General features: G+C 36.6%; 2 protein-coding genes and 1 pseudogene across 2 annotated transcripts; all 3 read right to left on the minus strand.

Moving 5' to 3' along the window:
- Positions 1-1983: 1983 nt before the first annotated feature.
- LOC121419698 (trace amine-associated receptor 7d-like) lies at positions 1984-3241 on the minus strand. The gene has a single exon (XM_041614158.1). The coding sequence runs from the start codon at positions 2986-2988 to the stop codon at positions 1984-1986; it is 1005 nt and encodes a 334-aa protein (XP_041470092.1). The 5' UTR covers positions 2989-3241.
- Positions 3242-4487: 1246 nt separating this feature from the next.
- On the minus strand, positions 4488-5464 carry LOC121419699 (annotated as a pseudogene).
- Positions 5465-14860: 9396 nt separating this feature from the next.
- Positions 14861-15843, minus strand: LOC121419701 (trace amine-associated receptor 4-like). Its single transcript, XM_041614160.1, is given in 2 exon segments — positions 14861-15786; positions 15789-15843. Coding segments are annotated over 2 exon segments (981 nt in total).
- Between the last annotated feature and the right edge of the window lie 1019 nt (positions 15844-16862).

Below are 16862 nucleotides of genomic sequence, written 5' to 3' on the forward strand. Positions count from 1 at the left end.
AAGACATCAAAGTTAGTGCTTATCTCATTAGATTTTAAACCACCATGTCACTTTAGTACAAAATTATGACCTTCCTCTGATCATGCGTAGAATCTTTTGATCATGCGCAGAAAGGATCGAACTACGAACTGGCTTGTTAAACACTTACCTTTGTATTTACAACATAGTCATCACACTCACAAGCCTATATCTATGCTTCCTTTTGGATAAAATTATGTTCAAACGCAATTAGATCCTGGATCCAGTCGTGTTAATTTACTCTTAGAAAAAAAAAGAACTGGAACCTTTTGTCCGGTAATGGAACCCTCGACAGATGGTTCCCAAAAAGTTATCGTTTTCAAAAACTTCAAAAAGAATTCAAAGTGGCTGTTTAACTTAATTAGAACCATTATTAAAGGTCCATTTACGGGGCAAGTATGAGAACCCTTAATTTTTCTTGGAATAATCAACTCAATTGATTTCGTCCAATCAGCAAATTCGTTTTGGAATTGACAAGATATTTGAAATCATTCAGTAAGATACATCAGCAAAATACATAAAAGTTTGAAATTATAATGTAAAGCATTGATGAATCAACATGGTATCAACAATTCAACTTTTAAGCACAAAGAGATGATCCAATCGTAAAGATTACGAGATCCAAGAATTTTGTCAGACAAGATGTCCGACCTGGGGTCCATTGCAGAAAGAGTTGCGTTTAAACGCAAGACAAAAAATCAATCGTAAGTCCAAAATGCGCGCTGTTGATTGGTTGAAAATCAATCAAACCAAGCGCATGGTTTTTAGAGTTGCGATTGATTGCAACTCTTTCTGCAACGGGCCCCTGACGTACAACGTTCCTTGATTTCCATTGGCTAAGATAAACTGTTGCTATCAATGGTAACCGTCTGTGGGATAAAGCGTCTGACTGGTCCTTTCACGAGACGCCCCATCCCCCCCCCCCCTCCCCACCATCATCTGGACGAGAGCCGAGGTCAGGAGAGCGTTTCATGGAAGGACTTGTCAGATGGTTTATCTGACAGTTAAACAGAGCCTCTCAGCCAATCAGAATCAAGGAAAATTGTCAGAAAAAATATAGACGAAACGCTCCCTGGTCATGTTATCATCTCTTCGATCTGTGGTATGGATGATTGCAATACCACCAAGATGTCCAAATGATCGAGGAGATCGGGTGGGTGTTTCATGAAAGTTGTCAGTACTGACTAAATTGTCAGTGCTGACTATTTCAGTGGCTGAAAATGCATGGCCTCTGACTGTTGCTATGGTAACTGTCGGAGAAAGACAACTTGTCAGTGCTGACAACTTTCATGAAACGGCTCCCTGATCTTATATGTCTACATTCTTAAGAAAAGATGATCAGGGGCACGTTTCATAAATGACTTGTAACTTTGCCATAATGGCAACTACCATGGTAACAGGGCTCAGCAGCCAATAAGAATCAAGGTTTCCATGGTAGTTGCCATAATGGCAAAGTTACAACAGTTGCAAGTCCTTTATGAAACAGGCCCCAGATTACAGATCTCATCATAATGGACGATGTCGCCTGATGAAGTTCTTGGATGTCGTACTTTTACATCTTGTCATTAATTGATAATCTCTTCTAATAGACGTGACGAGATCGCAGATCTACTACTTCAATGCCTCTCTCATGTCTATCATGTCTAAGCTACAGAAGATTAAACGACGAGCTATTATTATGTCCAAATATCAAGATCTGGGATATCGTCGTGTTTACATTCTGAAGAACAGAATGATGATCGATCGTTTCAGGAAATTTGACTAGGTAAAAATAACTAATTCATGATCGGATTACAAGTTCTTGGATCTTAGTGCCCTCTTTGTCGATTCTTAATATGACCTTCGTTTAGTGGCCGTCATTCTGATGAGCCATGCGAGGCATTATTCTCGTGTATTAGGATAAAGTTATTTCTCATACCATTACCATGTGCCGCTCTGTCTACGAAATCTCCCAGGTTCCTGAATCTAAGAAAATGTAGATTCGGTGGAACAAAGTTTTCTCCAAACAGCTTTGGTCTTAAAATACTTCAGGGTATTTTCACGGAATGTGCGATTGTGGTAGCAGTATATAATTGGATTTACAGCAGATCCGCAAAAAAACATGAACATTGTGACGTCATCAAATGGACGAGAGTACAGATGAGCCTCAGTATCGAAAACCACAATGATATGAAACACACTCATTGGGATGCATGTAAGAAAAAAGGCAAGAGTGATGAAGGTGACTTTCTTTGATGCTTTCACACGAGATGCGGTAATATCGTCTTGTGCTCTTCCGATAGCCTGCTCCATATCGGCTATTCGGCGAGCATGTCGCATTGCAGTTCGCAGAATCAGCAAGTTGAGGACAAGTAAGGTTGATACCGATGCGATGATCGCTGTCATCACGAGGAAAAACCATATTCTACTGCCGAGATCATACTGGAAAGTAGTCCCAGAGCAGTAGACTGTAGCGGTAGTTGGACTTTCTTCTAGTTTGCTGACGAGGTGAAGCATAAACCCAACGATACTCATCAACCAACTGATGAGTATCCCGATCGCGATTCGCTTCGTGGTGACGAGAGTTTGGTATCGGAGAGGTCGGTGAACGGCGATATATCGATCACATGTTACCATAATAATATGAAATAGATTATTGCCACCAAAAAGATAGCTGAATGCTGAAAAATACCTTGAGTACATTTCAAGACATGTTATGTCAGAAAATACAACTCTCCTATAGAGTTCTAATGGGACTCCGATCAAACCGTTTAAAAAGTCTGTAGCGGCTAAACTGGAGAGAAGATAATAGGTAGGTGTCCTAAGACGTTCAGTTTTGAGAAAGGTTGCGATTACCAAGAAGTTCCCTACGACCGAAACACAAATGACGAGAACAGCAAACGTGATGCAAACCCCGGTGTATACTGGGTGGTTAGAATGAAAACTCATAGTAGTATAATTGACAGGAGTCATCATTTTAATGTTGAACATTGATCAATCCATCCGCGGGATAATTTTTAGGATTAAACGTAAAATTCATAAGCCCGCTTAATTAACTCCTAATAAAACCATTGACAGGCTATAATACAACCTTTTCCATGTTTTTCCTGTTTGCACGTCCGCTCGTTTAAATGTCTTTCCTCTTTCCCTCTTTTAAGAACTGGGTATCTTGTCAGCTAGATCCGTGTTTCCCGAAACATATCACCAAATCAAGAATTGGACCTGCAGTTTTTGACGGATCACCTTTAATGTGTGTTATTAATATTACACACTTTCATCCATGCAGACAAAAATATTTAGATAATCTGTTAATTTATCCGTTGTCGTAAGGCATTTTGCGGTAATTGTATTAGCTGTGATGCGTGACAGCCAATTACATTATTGTGAAAGGTATAAAGACGGGAAATTAATTGAAAAGCAAGGTGTGCAATCATCCGTGATCAATTTCCACTGACTACCTGGTGTAAAAGAGGTTGCTTTTATGATCATAGCGACAGCAATTTCTCTAATAAACAACCCCAAAATGGCATAATCAAAAGATGAAAGTAAAAAAAAATAATATGCTGATTCTTGCAACAATATAACGTGAAGTATAAAGGGTTCCATTGCCTCTTTTTTCTTTGCTCCATATCGCATCTCTTGTTCGGTGTTAATTGAACCAAACAACTTGGCTCAATAAAGACTGTATATCATGACCTATATAATAATCCTATAATATATAGGATTATTTTTATACAACGAGGTCCGAGAGTTTCGAATCCGACCGCATTATTCGCGGCACCAATGCTTGAGCCCCGAGGAACGAACAGCACAGATAATGATGATGAATGATGATGATGATGATGATGATGATGATGATGATGGTGGTGGTGGTGGTGGTGATGATGATGATGATAATGGTGATGATGATGGTGGTGATGATGATGATGGTGATGATGATGATGATAATGATAATGGTGATGATGATGGTGATGGTGGTGGTGATGATGATGATGGTGATGATGATGATGGTGATGATGATGATGATAATGATGTTCATGAACAGCATTTTATTATGCCATTTATCTGTAAAAAAAAAAAACCACACATTCAAAGGCGCAGGCACCCTATTATGTCACATATTGACTCGAAGAGATGGGTCTTTAATAGTTCATATTTAAAGGTTTAAATGTTGTTACAGTCATCAAGTTGGTTTGGTAGAGAGTTCTAAATTGCGAGGAGCAACTGACGAAAAAGCTCTACATATATCCTCTAATGTCGGGGTGATATAACAATAGTTTTAGGAACTGATGCGGCTATATAGGGAAACATGGCCTTTTTTTTATTCCTACCATTCTTAACTTTAAAGTCCCTTAAAATACTGAGTAATATTATAACAACAATCAAAATGGTCAAGGATTGTCGCAAAGACCTTGCCGGACTACACCATGCTACAGTTTACATGGCTCAACGGATATTCGCCACCACTGACCCTTCTTTTGATCCCGTGCTTAATCAAAAGTACATGTAGATTCAGAAGAACAAAGTTTTCTCCAGACAGTTATGTCTTTGAAGTATCTTACTGCATTTTCACGGAACAGACGATCACGGTAGCAGTATACCGGGTTCACCGCAGAGCTAAGGTAAAATATAAACGCTGCCATGTCGTCAAAAGGTCGATTAAACATACCATTGTCGACAACAATGGCGACATGAACTATACTTGTGGGTATGTAACAAACAAAAAACGCAAAGGTGATCGTGGTGACTATCTTTGAAGCCTTGATACGAGAGACTCTTTCCTCTTGACGTCCTCTACCGACGGCTTGTTCCATCTGAGCGATCCTCCGCGCATGGTGCAATGCCGTACGAAGAATCAACATGTTGAGGATGACCAATGTTAGTAAGGACAAGATGATGATTATCATCAGGAGGATGATCCCAATCCTATACAGGTGACCGTCAGAGTGATGGTCCCAGCGCAGTAGTTTCTGACGAGACTTGGATCTTCTTCTTTACCAACCAGACCAATGACGAACAAGATGCTCATCAACCAGCTGAGGAGAATCCCGACTGCGATTCGCTTCGAGGTGACCAAGGCTTCGTACCGGAGAGGTTTACGAACAGCGATGTAACGATCAAAGGTTACCATGACGATGTGAAGCAGAGAATTCCCGCCAAAGAGATAGGTGAACGACGAGAAATACCGTGAGAAGGTGTAAAGACATGTCACTTCAATGAAGACAGATCTGTTAAACGTTTCTAGTGGTAAGCTGATAGCACCGTTTAAAAGATCGACAAATGCTAAACTAGACAGAAGATAGTAAGTAGGTCTTCGGAGACGATCGGTTTTGAGGAAGGTGGCGACTACCAGAAAGTTTCCGACAACAGTACTGAAGATGAGAAGAATAGCCAATGTAACAATGAAAGCTGTGTAGATTGGAGGGTTGGGGATCCATGGAAGGGTACTTGCATTCACTGAAGCCATTTTTTTTTCACGGTTTGATTTCAAAGATTTCAACACTAAAGAAACAAATCAAGATATAGTGGTTAATAGGCTGTAAAGCCATTGCCTTCAAGCTCCTGAAGATGTCATTAGGAAGTTTATGAGAATTATAGAATTAGGAATCAGCAGGATTTTGTTCCTGAAAGCTGGCTTCCTTTACTTGTTTGCCACGATTGGTCCTCGTGAGTAGTATATGGTATGAAGAACAAGAAGTGCAATCGTATACGATGTGCTTGTATATATGCTGAGAAAAGCCAGCGATGTCAAATGAAATAATATGTCTTCAGGAATCATGGGAATTGTAAGAAGTGACAAAATCGGATGAGTATTCGAGCTAATAGTGCTATCATAGTTAGCTTTGGATGATCGATACTATACCGTATAGGGCAGGGTCTCAAACTTTTAAAATGAAATCCATGCCAGGGTATCAATTTTAAAAAATATGAATTTATTTTAGCCTAATTTAATTTACTTCAACTTGTTTACGCATTGTTGATTTTAGATGCACGGCAGCATTAAAATACAGCTCATGGCACAATACATTAAACTAATTAATAAGGGTTTTGAGATGGCAGCGGTTGCTGCATCGGTTTTCTTTTGCCGTACACTTTTTTGGATGTCATATACTACGGTCGATCACCATGATTTGAATAGGAGTTCGCTTTTAATTCACTTAAGTGTTTCAAGCACTATTTCAGATGCACGGTAGCATAAAAACAATTGTGCGACCACACGTGTCCCGATGTGTTATACTAATTAATTAGGGCTTCTTTATATAAGAGCGTAGGCTGTTGGGTGTACTGGGTGAACGTGCACCCTTTCGCTGAGGCAGATGAGTTTCGACACTGGCAAGCAATACGGAAATTGTACCCCTTCTTTTGCTTTTAACAGCTGATTTCAAACTTTGGTTCCATCTCCCCGGATGTGCACCTCCCCATGCTCAAACCAGCCTACACCCTTGGAGTAATTTATTATGAACTTACTTGGACGTTCCCTTTTGAAAATAATCTATTAACCATTACATTAATCAATCTAAAAAAATCGATAGATTAATTAAACATTCAATATATTAATCAATTAATCGGTTAATCCTTCGATCTGCTTATCTAATAAATAACATTCGGTTACCTGACACTTCGTATTAATTCCGAAGGCTCTTTATTCCGAAGGTTCGTAATTCCGAAGCACGTAAATTGCCTGTACCTCGATGTTCGTTAATCCGATCATTTGTGGCGTAATTCCGAAAACGAAATAAGGTTCGTTGTTCCGAAGGTTTGATAATCCGGAAACGAAATAAGGTTCGTTGTTCCGAAGGTTCGTTAATCCGAAAACGAAATGAGGTTCGTAATTCCGAAGGTTCGTTAATCCGAAAACGAAATAAGGTTCGTTAATCCGAAAAGTAAATAAGGTTCGTATTTCCGAAAATGAAATTAATTCATTTTGGTAACAAGAACGGTGTTGTCCTTGCAAGATAACAAGATGTTACGCAACGATAAAACAACGATGATACATGTATGTGTTGTGGCCAAAGCATGTATTGACTTAAAGAATAGGCGCCGGATCAAGCATACGATTAATTTCGATCTTATCTGAGCAATAGCTGCCCAAGCAAATGGTTTAAAGATACAAGGGATTAAGTCTGTTGGTCGCGTGCAGGTATAACATTTGCGAGAAGAACACCGTTCTTGTTACCAAAATGAATTAATTCAATTTTCGGAAATACGAACCTTATTTACTTTTCGGATTAACGAACTCATTTCGTTTTCGGTTATTAAAGAACCTTCGGAATTACGAACCTCATTTCGTTTTCGGATTAACGAACCTTCGGAATTACGAACCTTATTCGGATTAACGAACCTTCGGAATTACGAACCTCATTTCGTTTTCGGGTTAACGAACCTTTGGAATTACGAACCTCATTTCGTTTTCGGATTATCGAACCTTCGGAATAACCGAACCTTCGGAATAACGAAGCTTCGGAATAACGAAGCTTCGGAATAACGAATGTATGCGAAAACATTCTTATGTACATAAAAAGGTATACCCAATGTTGGGTAAAATGTGAACATGCATGTTGGTTGGGTAAAAGAATTACGCAATATTGCATTGAAATAGCCCAGTATGTTAAAAAATACGCAGCAAACATGCATTTCTACATTTCCTTTCTACCCAGTTGGGTCAAATTTTAGTCAGTGGTTTAAAAGTGTATCAATCAATTAATTAATTAATTGATTCAATATATTTAATCAATCAGTTAATCATTAGATCTGTTTATGTAGGTCTGATTATCTAAATGTGCCTGCCATTTTAGTCAAACGAAAAATCGATCAATCAACGATTAAGAAATTCTATATCAATCAATTATAGGATCATTCGATCTTTTTAATTGATAAAATAATTTCAGTAATGTGTCGGTCAATATTTTTTTTTATTTATATCGTATTTTTATTGTCTTCTCTAGAATCAAATATGTAATTTACAATATAACTCTCATAACAAACTGCACAATCATTAAAACAAGAATTATCAAAGAATTATACAATAGTACAGCGACCATTGAGGATGGAACATAATTATGTAATGATAAGAATATATAACTTGTCTCTAATATAGATTGAAATTCATTGGAATCAGCAATGAAAAGAGAGAAAAACAAAGATAAGAGTAATATTTCAATTGACAATCTATCAATCAATAATTAGAAAACATTATGGGGTTTTTTTTTCTCATTTACCCCTACCGCACCGCAATGCCCCATTCATTTTACTACCCTTTTGAATACAGCTTATTTTTTTTTAGTTTTTTAGTTTTCTTTATTCAGGTTCATGGTGCAAAATAATTGGAGAACATACAAAACAAACTGAAGAGAAATTAAGGCCTATAAGAGAGTCCTCAGAACCATGACGGCTAGTGTAAGTAAAGGTAAATTTTTAAAGAATATCACGATGTGATACATATTGTAGTTTTGTATTGTATTGTATTTATTTATTCAACCATAAAACACATATCAAAATAGCAATGTACAATAGATGATAAAATTAAATTATGGTTTGGGACACCGAAAAGCAACATGCTTGTACATGGTATCCCAAAAAAAAATTAAAAAAACAAGAAATAACTTACATAACAAATGCAATAACAACATAAGTTCACACACCAACATACGTACACATACACACACACACACAAATTCCTGAGACTAAAATACTTAAGGGAGGTACATATATTTAAAGAGTGTCTATAAGTAGTGATTTGAACAGTAATTTAAATTTATTCAGAGTTGTACTTGATTTAATATCTGGTGGGAGTTCATTCCATTTCTTTACTCCATTGATTATTAAGGACTGAAGACCAGCTGTAGTTTTAAAAGAGGGATATAAAGCTTGATACCTTGACGAGTGTTATAAGGTGCAATTCTGAATTAAATACAAAAGGATTATCCTTAGACTCAGGAATGATATTACTAAATGTGGAGTATATAAATATAATTGTATTAAAAGTGACAAGTTCATAAATAGGCAGTATTTTCAAATTTTTAAATAGAGGAGCAGATGGGGAACGAAAATCAGATTTGTTGATTATTCTAACTGCTTTCTTTTGAAGTAATTCAATTTTGGATAAATGAGTTTTATACGTGTTGCCCCAGACCTAACTTCCATAATTAAGATAAGACAAAATTAGGGTATTATATAATATAAGCAGAATGTTTAGGTAGAATATACTTAAGCCTTGATAATATACCAACATTCTTTGATATTGTGTTGCAGAGGTGATGTATATGTGTACTCCAGTTTAGATTTTCATTAAATATAATCCCAAGAAATTTAACATCACTTAATCTATTTAATGTTGTATTATCAATATGAATATCATCTAGGTTTCCAGGAACCCTCCTGTTCCTTGTCCTGAAAATAATATAATTAGTTTTTGAAACGTTTAAGGATAATTTATTACATTGGAACCAGGTGTTTATTTTTTTTAATTCGACATTAATGGATTGAATAACATTAGTTAAAGATTTATTAGCCATCATTGCACAAGTGTCGTCAGCAAACAAAGAAAATTTAACCAAGTGTGATGAATTTACAATATCATTAATGTAGACAAGGAACAGGAGGGGGCCTAAGACAGAACCCTGGGGTACCCCACATCTATTCGATTGAATAGATGATTTGACACCATTGACCACCACGTATTGTGTTCTATTATTCAAGTAGTTCTCACGCCGTAATGAAGAAGCTTTTGTAAAAGAATGTGGTGATCAATGGTGTCAAATGCTTTGGACAAGTCCATAAATATTCCAACACAGTACTTCCCATGTTCTATATTTGATAAAATATGTTGAAATAAATTCAAAACTGCAAGTTCAGTAGAATGTTGTTTTCTAAAACCATACTGGTCTTTTATCAAAATATTATGCAACTGAAGATAAGAATACAATCTTTTGTGAATGAGTTTTTCAAGTAGTTTTGCAAAGATTGGGAGTACTGCTATGGGTCTATAATTAGTCATTTCGTTTTTGTCACCTTTTTTGAATATGGGTATAATTTTTTATATTTTCAGTTTATTAGGTACAATTCCATAACAAAGTGATTGGTTGAAGATATAGCTTAATGGTTCTACAAAAAAGTTTATACACTCTTTTACCACACGAGGTGATATATCATCAAAGCCGCTCGACTTTGATGGATTTAAAGTGGAACATACTTTCAGAACTTCAAAAACCGAAGTTGGAGTTAAAAACATTGAATTTATCGGGGATTCATTACTAAGAAAGGAGCTGAATGAGCATGGTGTAGATGGAATATTCTGAGAAATGTTACTACCTATGGAAGCAAAAAATGAGTTAAATTCATTTGCAATATCAGGTGCTGTTTCATACTTTTTACCATTATTAAAAAAACATAACATTAGGAATACCACGAAGCTTTCTTTTCCCTAGCAGATGGTTTATTTGGTTCCATGTTTTCTTAATATCTCATCTAATATTATTAAAGAGATGGAGATAATAATCTTCTTTTGCAGCACGTAACAAATGAGTTAATTTATTCCTATATTTGTTCAACTTAATCTTATTTTCCAGACATCGATTTTTCAAATAATTCTTATGCAGTCTGTTTTTTTTATTAATAGATCGCAACAAGCCCTTTGATACCCATGGTTTTTTTAATTTGTGTTTATGTGTTCTTTTAACTACCTCTGGAAAAGACTCATTATACAGACATTGAAATTTGTTGAGAAACATTTCATAACATACATTGACATCATTGATTGCACCTAAAATACTCCAGTCTGCGTTTTTTAGTTTTCTCTTAACTGCATTGATATTGTCATCAGTAATTAATCTCTTCTTTACAGATGTATTAGGACATTTGTTCACATGTGTAATCTTCTTCACTGCACAAATAGGAAAGTGATCTGATATATCATCGATAAGTAAACAGCTTTTTATCATATTGACATCATAAGAATTACAAAAAATGTTATCGATGAGAGTTGCTGATGCGTTAGATATTCTTGTGGGTTTGGTTATTAATGGATAAAAGCTATGACTATACATGAGATTCAAAAATGCATTAGTACTCTGACTTGTTTCAATATTCAATAGATTTGCATTAAAGTCACCCATAATAAACATTTCAAGATTATAGACTTTCTTTTCTTGCCTTTCAATTCAATAAATAAAGAATCACATATATCAGAGCAAGTAGATACATCCTGGTATGTTTCAAAATCAAAATCATTGTTAACATAGATACACACTCCACCTCCAGCCTTTTCAGATCTATTTACATGTACAAGAGTATAACCAGGAATATTAAACATATCTGTGATTGTATATGGTTGAAACCAGGTTTCTGATATACCAATGACACTGAACTTATGTTGAATTGACCCCAGTAAGTATAAAAATTTGTCAAAGTTTCTGATCAAACTCCTTGCATTAATATGAAGCAAGGAAAATAAATCATCTGGATCCCAGTTGAGCATGTTATTGAACTCGTCAGAAAATATATAATTACATTTTAATCTTTCAATAAAGTTTTCATTGTCCAAACCATAAGAACAAATGTCAAAATCTAGATCATTCATTTCGAATGGGTTTAATTTCATACATCTAAATCTGTCGTACTCAATATCCTTATTCAACTTAAAGAATGATAATAACTACTTAAAGAATGATAATATTGAATACACATAGGCCTACATGCTAACGCACACACCCTCATCCAGACATATTATTAGGCAGGCCTATAGGCCAATATGAAATTACAGTGTAGTATTGAATTTCATATGGGACACATTTCATGAGAATTTGCAATGGCAGTTAAAAGCTACTGAAATCCGCCAATCCGACTGGCTTGAAGTGAATTTTGTTACTTTCTTCATATCATAACTCTTTATGAAACGAGACCCTTGCTTGTCCGTGGACTTTATTTACTGCTTCTCATGTCTTCACGCTACATGGGTGCGTTCGTCGGGGGTAATAAAGCATCAATACTATATGGAACAATGCATTCAGATTGCATTAAGAAACTCATTGAAAAAAAAACACACAACCCTTTACCATTGACGCAGTCATCAGCACCGTCATCAAACTCACAAGCCTAGGTCTTCTTCCTATTCGATAAAATAATCAGACGCAATTAGATCTCGGATCCAGTCATGTTAATTTACTCTTAGAAAGAACAAAGATAGCTGCGAACTGGAACCATTTTGTCGGGTATATGAAACCCTCGACAAAGGTCCCCAAAAAAATATCGTTTTCAATAAATTCAGAAGAATTCAAAGTGCCTGATTAAAGGAAACCAAAACCCAAGAAGAGAAGCAATCTTATTGGAAAGAGTAAAATGAGAGAAACAATTTAAAAAAAGTTTCATCAAAATCGGTTATGAAATAAGCAAGTTATGGACGATTAAAAAGTCTTGTTTTACTTACTATGTGGATCCTCAAATTGGCATACGTGCTTCAAAATGGCTGATTTTGTGGACAACTCTCCATTTGTTTTGTACACATATTTTCAGATTTTCCCCTTTATTTCACATATTTCACATTATCTCCTCCCGACCTAGACGTATATGGTGTGGATTGTATTTTCCCATGACATATGTTGTGCTCAGAAGGAGGCAAGATACAATTTGAAAGATAATGAGGAAAATCTGAAAAATTTGTGGACAAAGCAAATGGAGAGTTGTCCACAAAATCAGCCATTTTGAAGCACGTTTGCCAATTTGAGGATGCCCATAGAAAGTACAACAAGAGTTTTCAAACTCCCATAACTTGCTTATTTCATAACCGATTTTGATGAAACTTTTTTTATATTGTTCCTCTCATTTTACTCTTTCCAATAAGATTGCTTCTCTTCTTGGGTTTTGGTTTCCTTTAATGTTATTAGAACCGTTAGAGAACCTTTAAAGATCCATTTAAAGGGGAAGTTCACCCTGACTGACAAAAGTTTATTGTAAAAATGGCAGAAAAAATGATAAAAAATATTGCCGAAGGTTTGAGAAAAATTCATCAAATAATTAAAAAGTTATTAGAATTTCAATTATTTGATTTGTGACGTCACATGCGAGCAGCATTCCTACATAGCGAATGGTAAAAAATCTATGAAATGTCATTTTCTCAGAAAATTGAAAATGGTTTTCACTGTAACTTTTGTATATCAATAGACAAATCATTTCACACCCGATCATGAAAAGAAAACAAAATTAAGTCATAAGGAACCATACAAAATTTGAAATTCATACATTTTATATTACATAACACATGGGGCAGCTGCTCGTTTATGACGTCACAAATCCAAAATTTTGAACTCTAATAACTTTCTCACTCTTTAACGGATTTTCCTCAAACCTTCACCAATATTTTTTACTATTTTTTTCTGCTATTTTTACAACAAAGTTTTCTTCAGGGTGAACTTCCCCTTTAAGGAATCTCATATCTCATCATATTGTCATCTATTCATCCTTTTGTAATGCCTGTCAACGGATCAAGTTCTTGGATGTCGTCCTTTCTACATGTACGTATTGTCATTAATTGATCATCTCTTCTAACAAACATGACGAGATCTCAGATCTACTATCTAAATACTTCTCCCATATCTATCATCTCTAAGCTACAGAAGATTAAACGAGCTATTATTATGTCCAAATATCAAGATCTGGGATTTTGTCGAGTCTACATTCTGAAGAATAGAATGGTGATCAACTGACAAGATCTCGGATCTCGTTATGCCACCGTTATGTGAAAGAGATGATCAAATTACAAGAAATGGGCCATCATTAATCTGTTCTAAATGGATGTTGACATGAGATCCAAGAACTCACCATGTCTACAGCATCTTGAGAACCTTGACTTGCCTACATCCATCCTAAATGACTTCACTGGAAATGACCCCCTCATATTCGCATCCTCCATTCTCTTCCCCTCACACTCCCTGTCCTCTTCTTCTGCTTCCCTCTTTGACATGTCACTGCTTAGGGTACATTTAAAAAATCCATCTATGCCGGCAAAATCATCTAGAAAGGACCTGAACCCTGCGGCTTGCCGCCGATCTCCGTAGACCGGAGGTAGGAAATTTACAAGTACAAGTACATGGGAAGATCAGCAGACAAGTTCTTGGTTTGGTTTGTACCGAGGTTTTTTACCTGACTACTAAGAAAGCACGGATGCCTGTGAGCAGGCAACAAGGGGACCAACGGCTTAAGGTCCTCTCCGAGTAACCTGGTAATGTTTACATCTTGCCATTGATTTCTATCATCTTTTTTCCAATAGATCTTGACATGAGATCGCGCCATGTAATTATCTATTCTTATGAAAGCTTAAACATTGTTAAAAGTGCCACCCAGAATCTCCAGATTTCGATTTCACCATTGCTACAGAGATAGACTTGGATCTCATTATATCGATCGTTTTGGAAATTTTGGCTCGGTGACAATAACCTAGTTATATGTTGAGGACAAGTCCTTGATAGGCCCCGGGCCTTTGTTTGTCCCTTCACTTTTTAATATTCTGTTAATGTTCCGTTCTTTGTTTATCCATTTGTTTTTGTACCAGCAAGTAAGTCTATGTATTGTACTATTCATTGTTCTTTGAATCACTTTGTGCAATTTTGATGTAATTTTTATTGAATTGTGGAAATAAAATTGAATTGAATAGATGATCAAATTACAATATCTTGGAGTTTAGTGTTCTCTGTTGATTCTTAATACATGATGACCTTCGTCATCTTCGTTTAGTGGCCATCATGCTGATGAGCCCGTGATCATGGTGATACCTAGGCGAGGCGTTAATATTCTCGTATATTAGGATAAAAGTTATTCCCGATACCATACATCTGCCGCTCTGTTTTCAGAACCTCCAAGGTTTCTGAATTTAAGCAAATGTAGATTCGGTAGAACAAAGTTTTCTCCAAACAGCTTTGGTCTTAAAATACTTCAGGGCATTTTCACGGAATGCTCGATTGTGGTAGCAGTATATAATTGGATTGACAGCAGATCCGCAAAAAAACATGAACATTGCGACGTCATCGAATGGACGAGTGTACAGATTAGCCTCAGTATCGAAAACCACAATGATATGAAACACACTCATTGGGATGCATGTAAGAAAAAAGGCAAGAGTGATGAAGGTGACTTTCTGTGATGCTTTCACACGAGATGCGGTAATATCGTCTTGTGCTCTTCCGATAGCCTGCTCCATATCGGCTATTCGGCGAGCATGTCGCATTGCAGTTCGCAGAATCAGCAAGTTGAGGACAAGTAAGGTTGATACCGATGCGATGATCGCTGTCATCACAAGGAAAAACCATATTCTACTGCCGAGATCATACTGGAAAGTAGTCCCAGAGCAGTAGACTGTAGCGGTAGTTGGACTTTCTCCTAGTTTGCTGACGAAGTGAAGCATTAACCCAACGATACTCATCAACCAACTAATTAGTATCCCGATCGCGATTCGCTTCGTGGTGACGAGTGTTTGGTATCGGAGAGGTCGGTGAACGGCAATATATCGATCACATGTTACCATGATAATATGAAGTACATTATTGGCACCAAAAAGAGAGCTGCATGCTGAAAAATACCTTGAGTGCTTTTCAAGACATGTTACGTCAGAAAATACAACTCTCCGATAGAGTTCTAATGGGACTCCGATCAAACCGTTTAAAAAGTCTGTAGCGGCTAAACTGGAGAGAAGATAATAGGTAGGTGTCCTAAGACGTTCAGTTTTGAGAAAGGTTGCGATTACCAAGAAGTTCCCTACGACCGAAACACAAATGACGAGAACAGCAAACGTGACGCAAACCCGGTGTATACTGGGTGGTTAGAATGAAAACTCATAGTAGTATTGACAGGAGTCATCATTTTAAAGTTGAAAAAGGATCAGAGTATCCGCTGGATAAGCTTCTAGGATTCCTCAATATAAGATTCAAAAGCCCACTTAGCTCACATGAGTTTAAATCCTAATAAAACAATTGACAGGCTATAAAACAAACGCGTTTAATTTCCATGTTGTTTTTTTTTCCTTTTTGCACGTAGGCCGGTTCGTTTCTCTTTCCTTTTTAAGAACTAGGTATCTTGTCAGATATAGATCCGTGTTTCCCGAAACGTCACCAAATCAACAATTAGGCCTGCAGCTTTTTACAGTAAAAATGTATATTTAGGTTCTCTGCTTATTTACCTGTAGTCATAGGCATTTTACGGTAATGGTGGTAGCGACGCGCGCGAGACAGCCAATAACATTAATGTGAAAGTAGACGGGAAAATAATTTAAAAAGCAAGGTATGCAGTCATTCGTGATCAATTTCCGCTGACTGCCTGGTGTGACCGAGGTACTAGCTCTTACTATCAGCGACAGCAGTTGTCTCGACAGCCACTAAAACGGCATTGTCAAAAGATCAAAGTAAAAAAAAATGTTGAGTATGATTCCTGGTATAACGTGATTAAATTAGGGGTTCAAAAAGACAAAAGATAGGCAAAAGAATGTAGAAGAATCAATGAAGAAGATTGGCTCAAGGATAGCTCTTCTCAGTAGGCTTAGAAAATACCTCACGACTGACAGTTCAAAGGTCTTAGCTAATTCACTTATATTACCATACTTTGATTACTGTAGTAATTCTTGGAGCATGTGTGCACAGTATCTTTAAGATGGCTTAATCAGACAGCATAAGAAAATGGCCCGTCTAATCCTAAAAGTTAATTTTTCTACACCTATTGAACAGGTGCTCAATAGACTCAAATGGGTTTCGATTGAAAAAAGATGGAAATACCATAGATGCAAAACAATTCACACTATCCTTAACGGGGAAGCGCCAATATATCTCTGAACTCGTAGTAAGATCTAGTAATGTCCATTCGTACAGAACGAGAAACTCAGTTCA

Source organism: Lytechinus variegatus, chromosome 8 (genome assembly GCF_018143015.1).
Source record: "Lytechinus variegatus isolate NC3 chromosome 8, Lvar_3.0, whole genome shotgun sequence".
Classification (NCBI taxonomy): Eukaryota; Metazoa; Echinodermata; class Echinoidea; order Temnopleuroida; family Toxopneustidae; genus Lytechinus; species Lytechinus variegatus.

Coding starts and splice junctions, on each gene's coding strand:
- LOC121419698 (XM_041614158.1), bottom strand. CDS start 2,988: ATGTTCAACATTAAAATGATGACTCCTGTCAATTATACTACTATGAGT.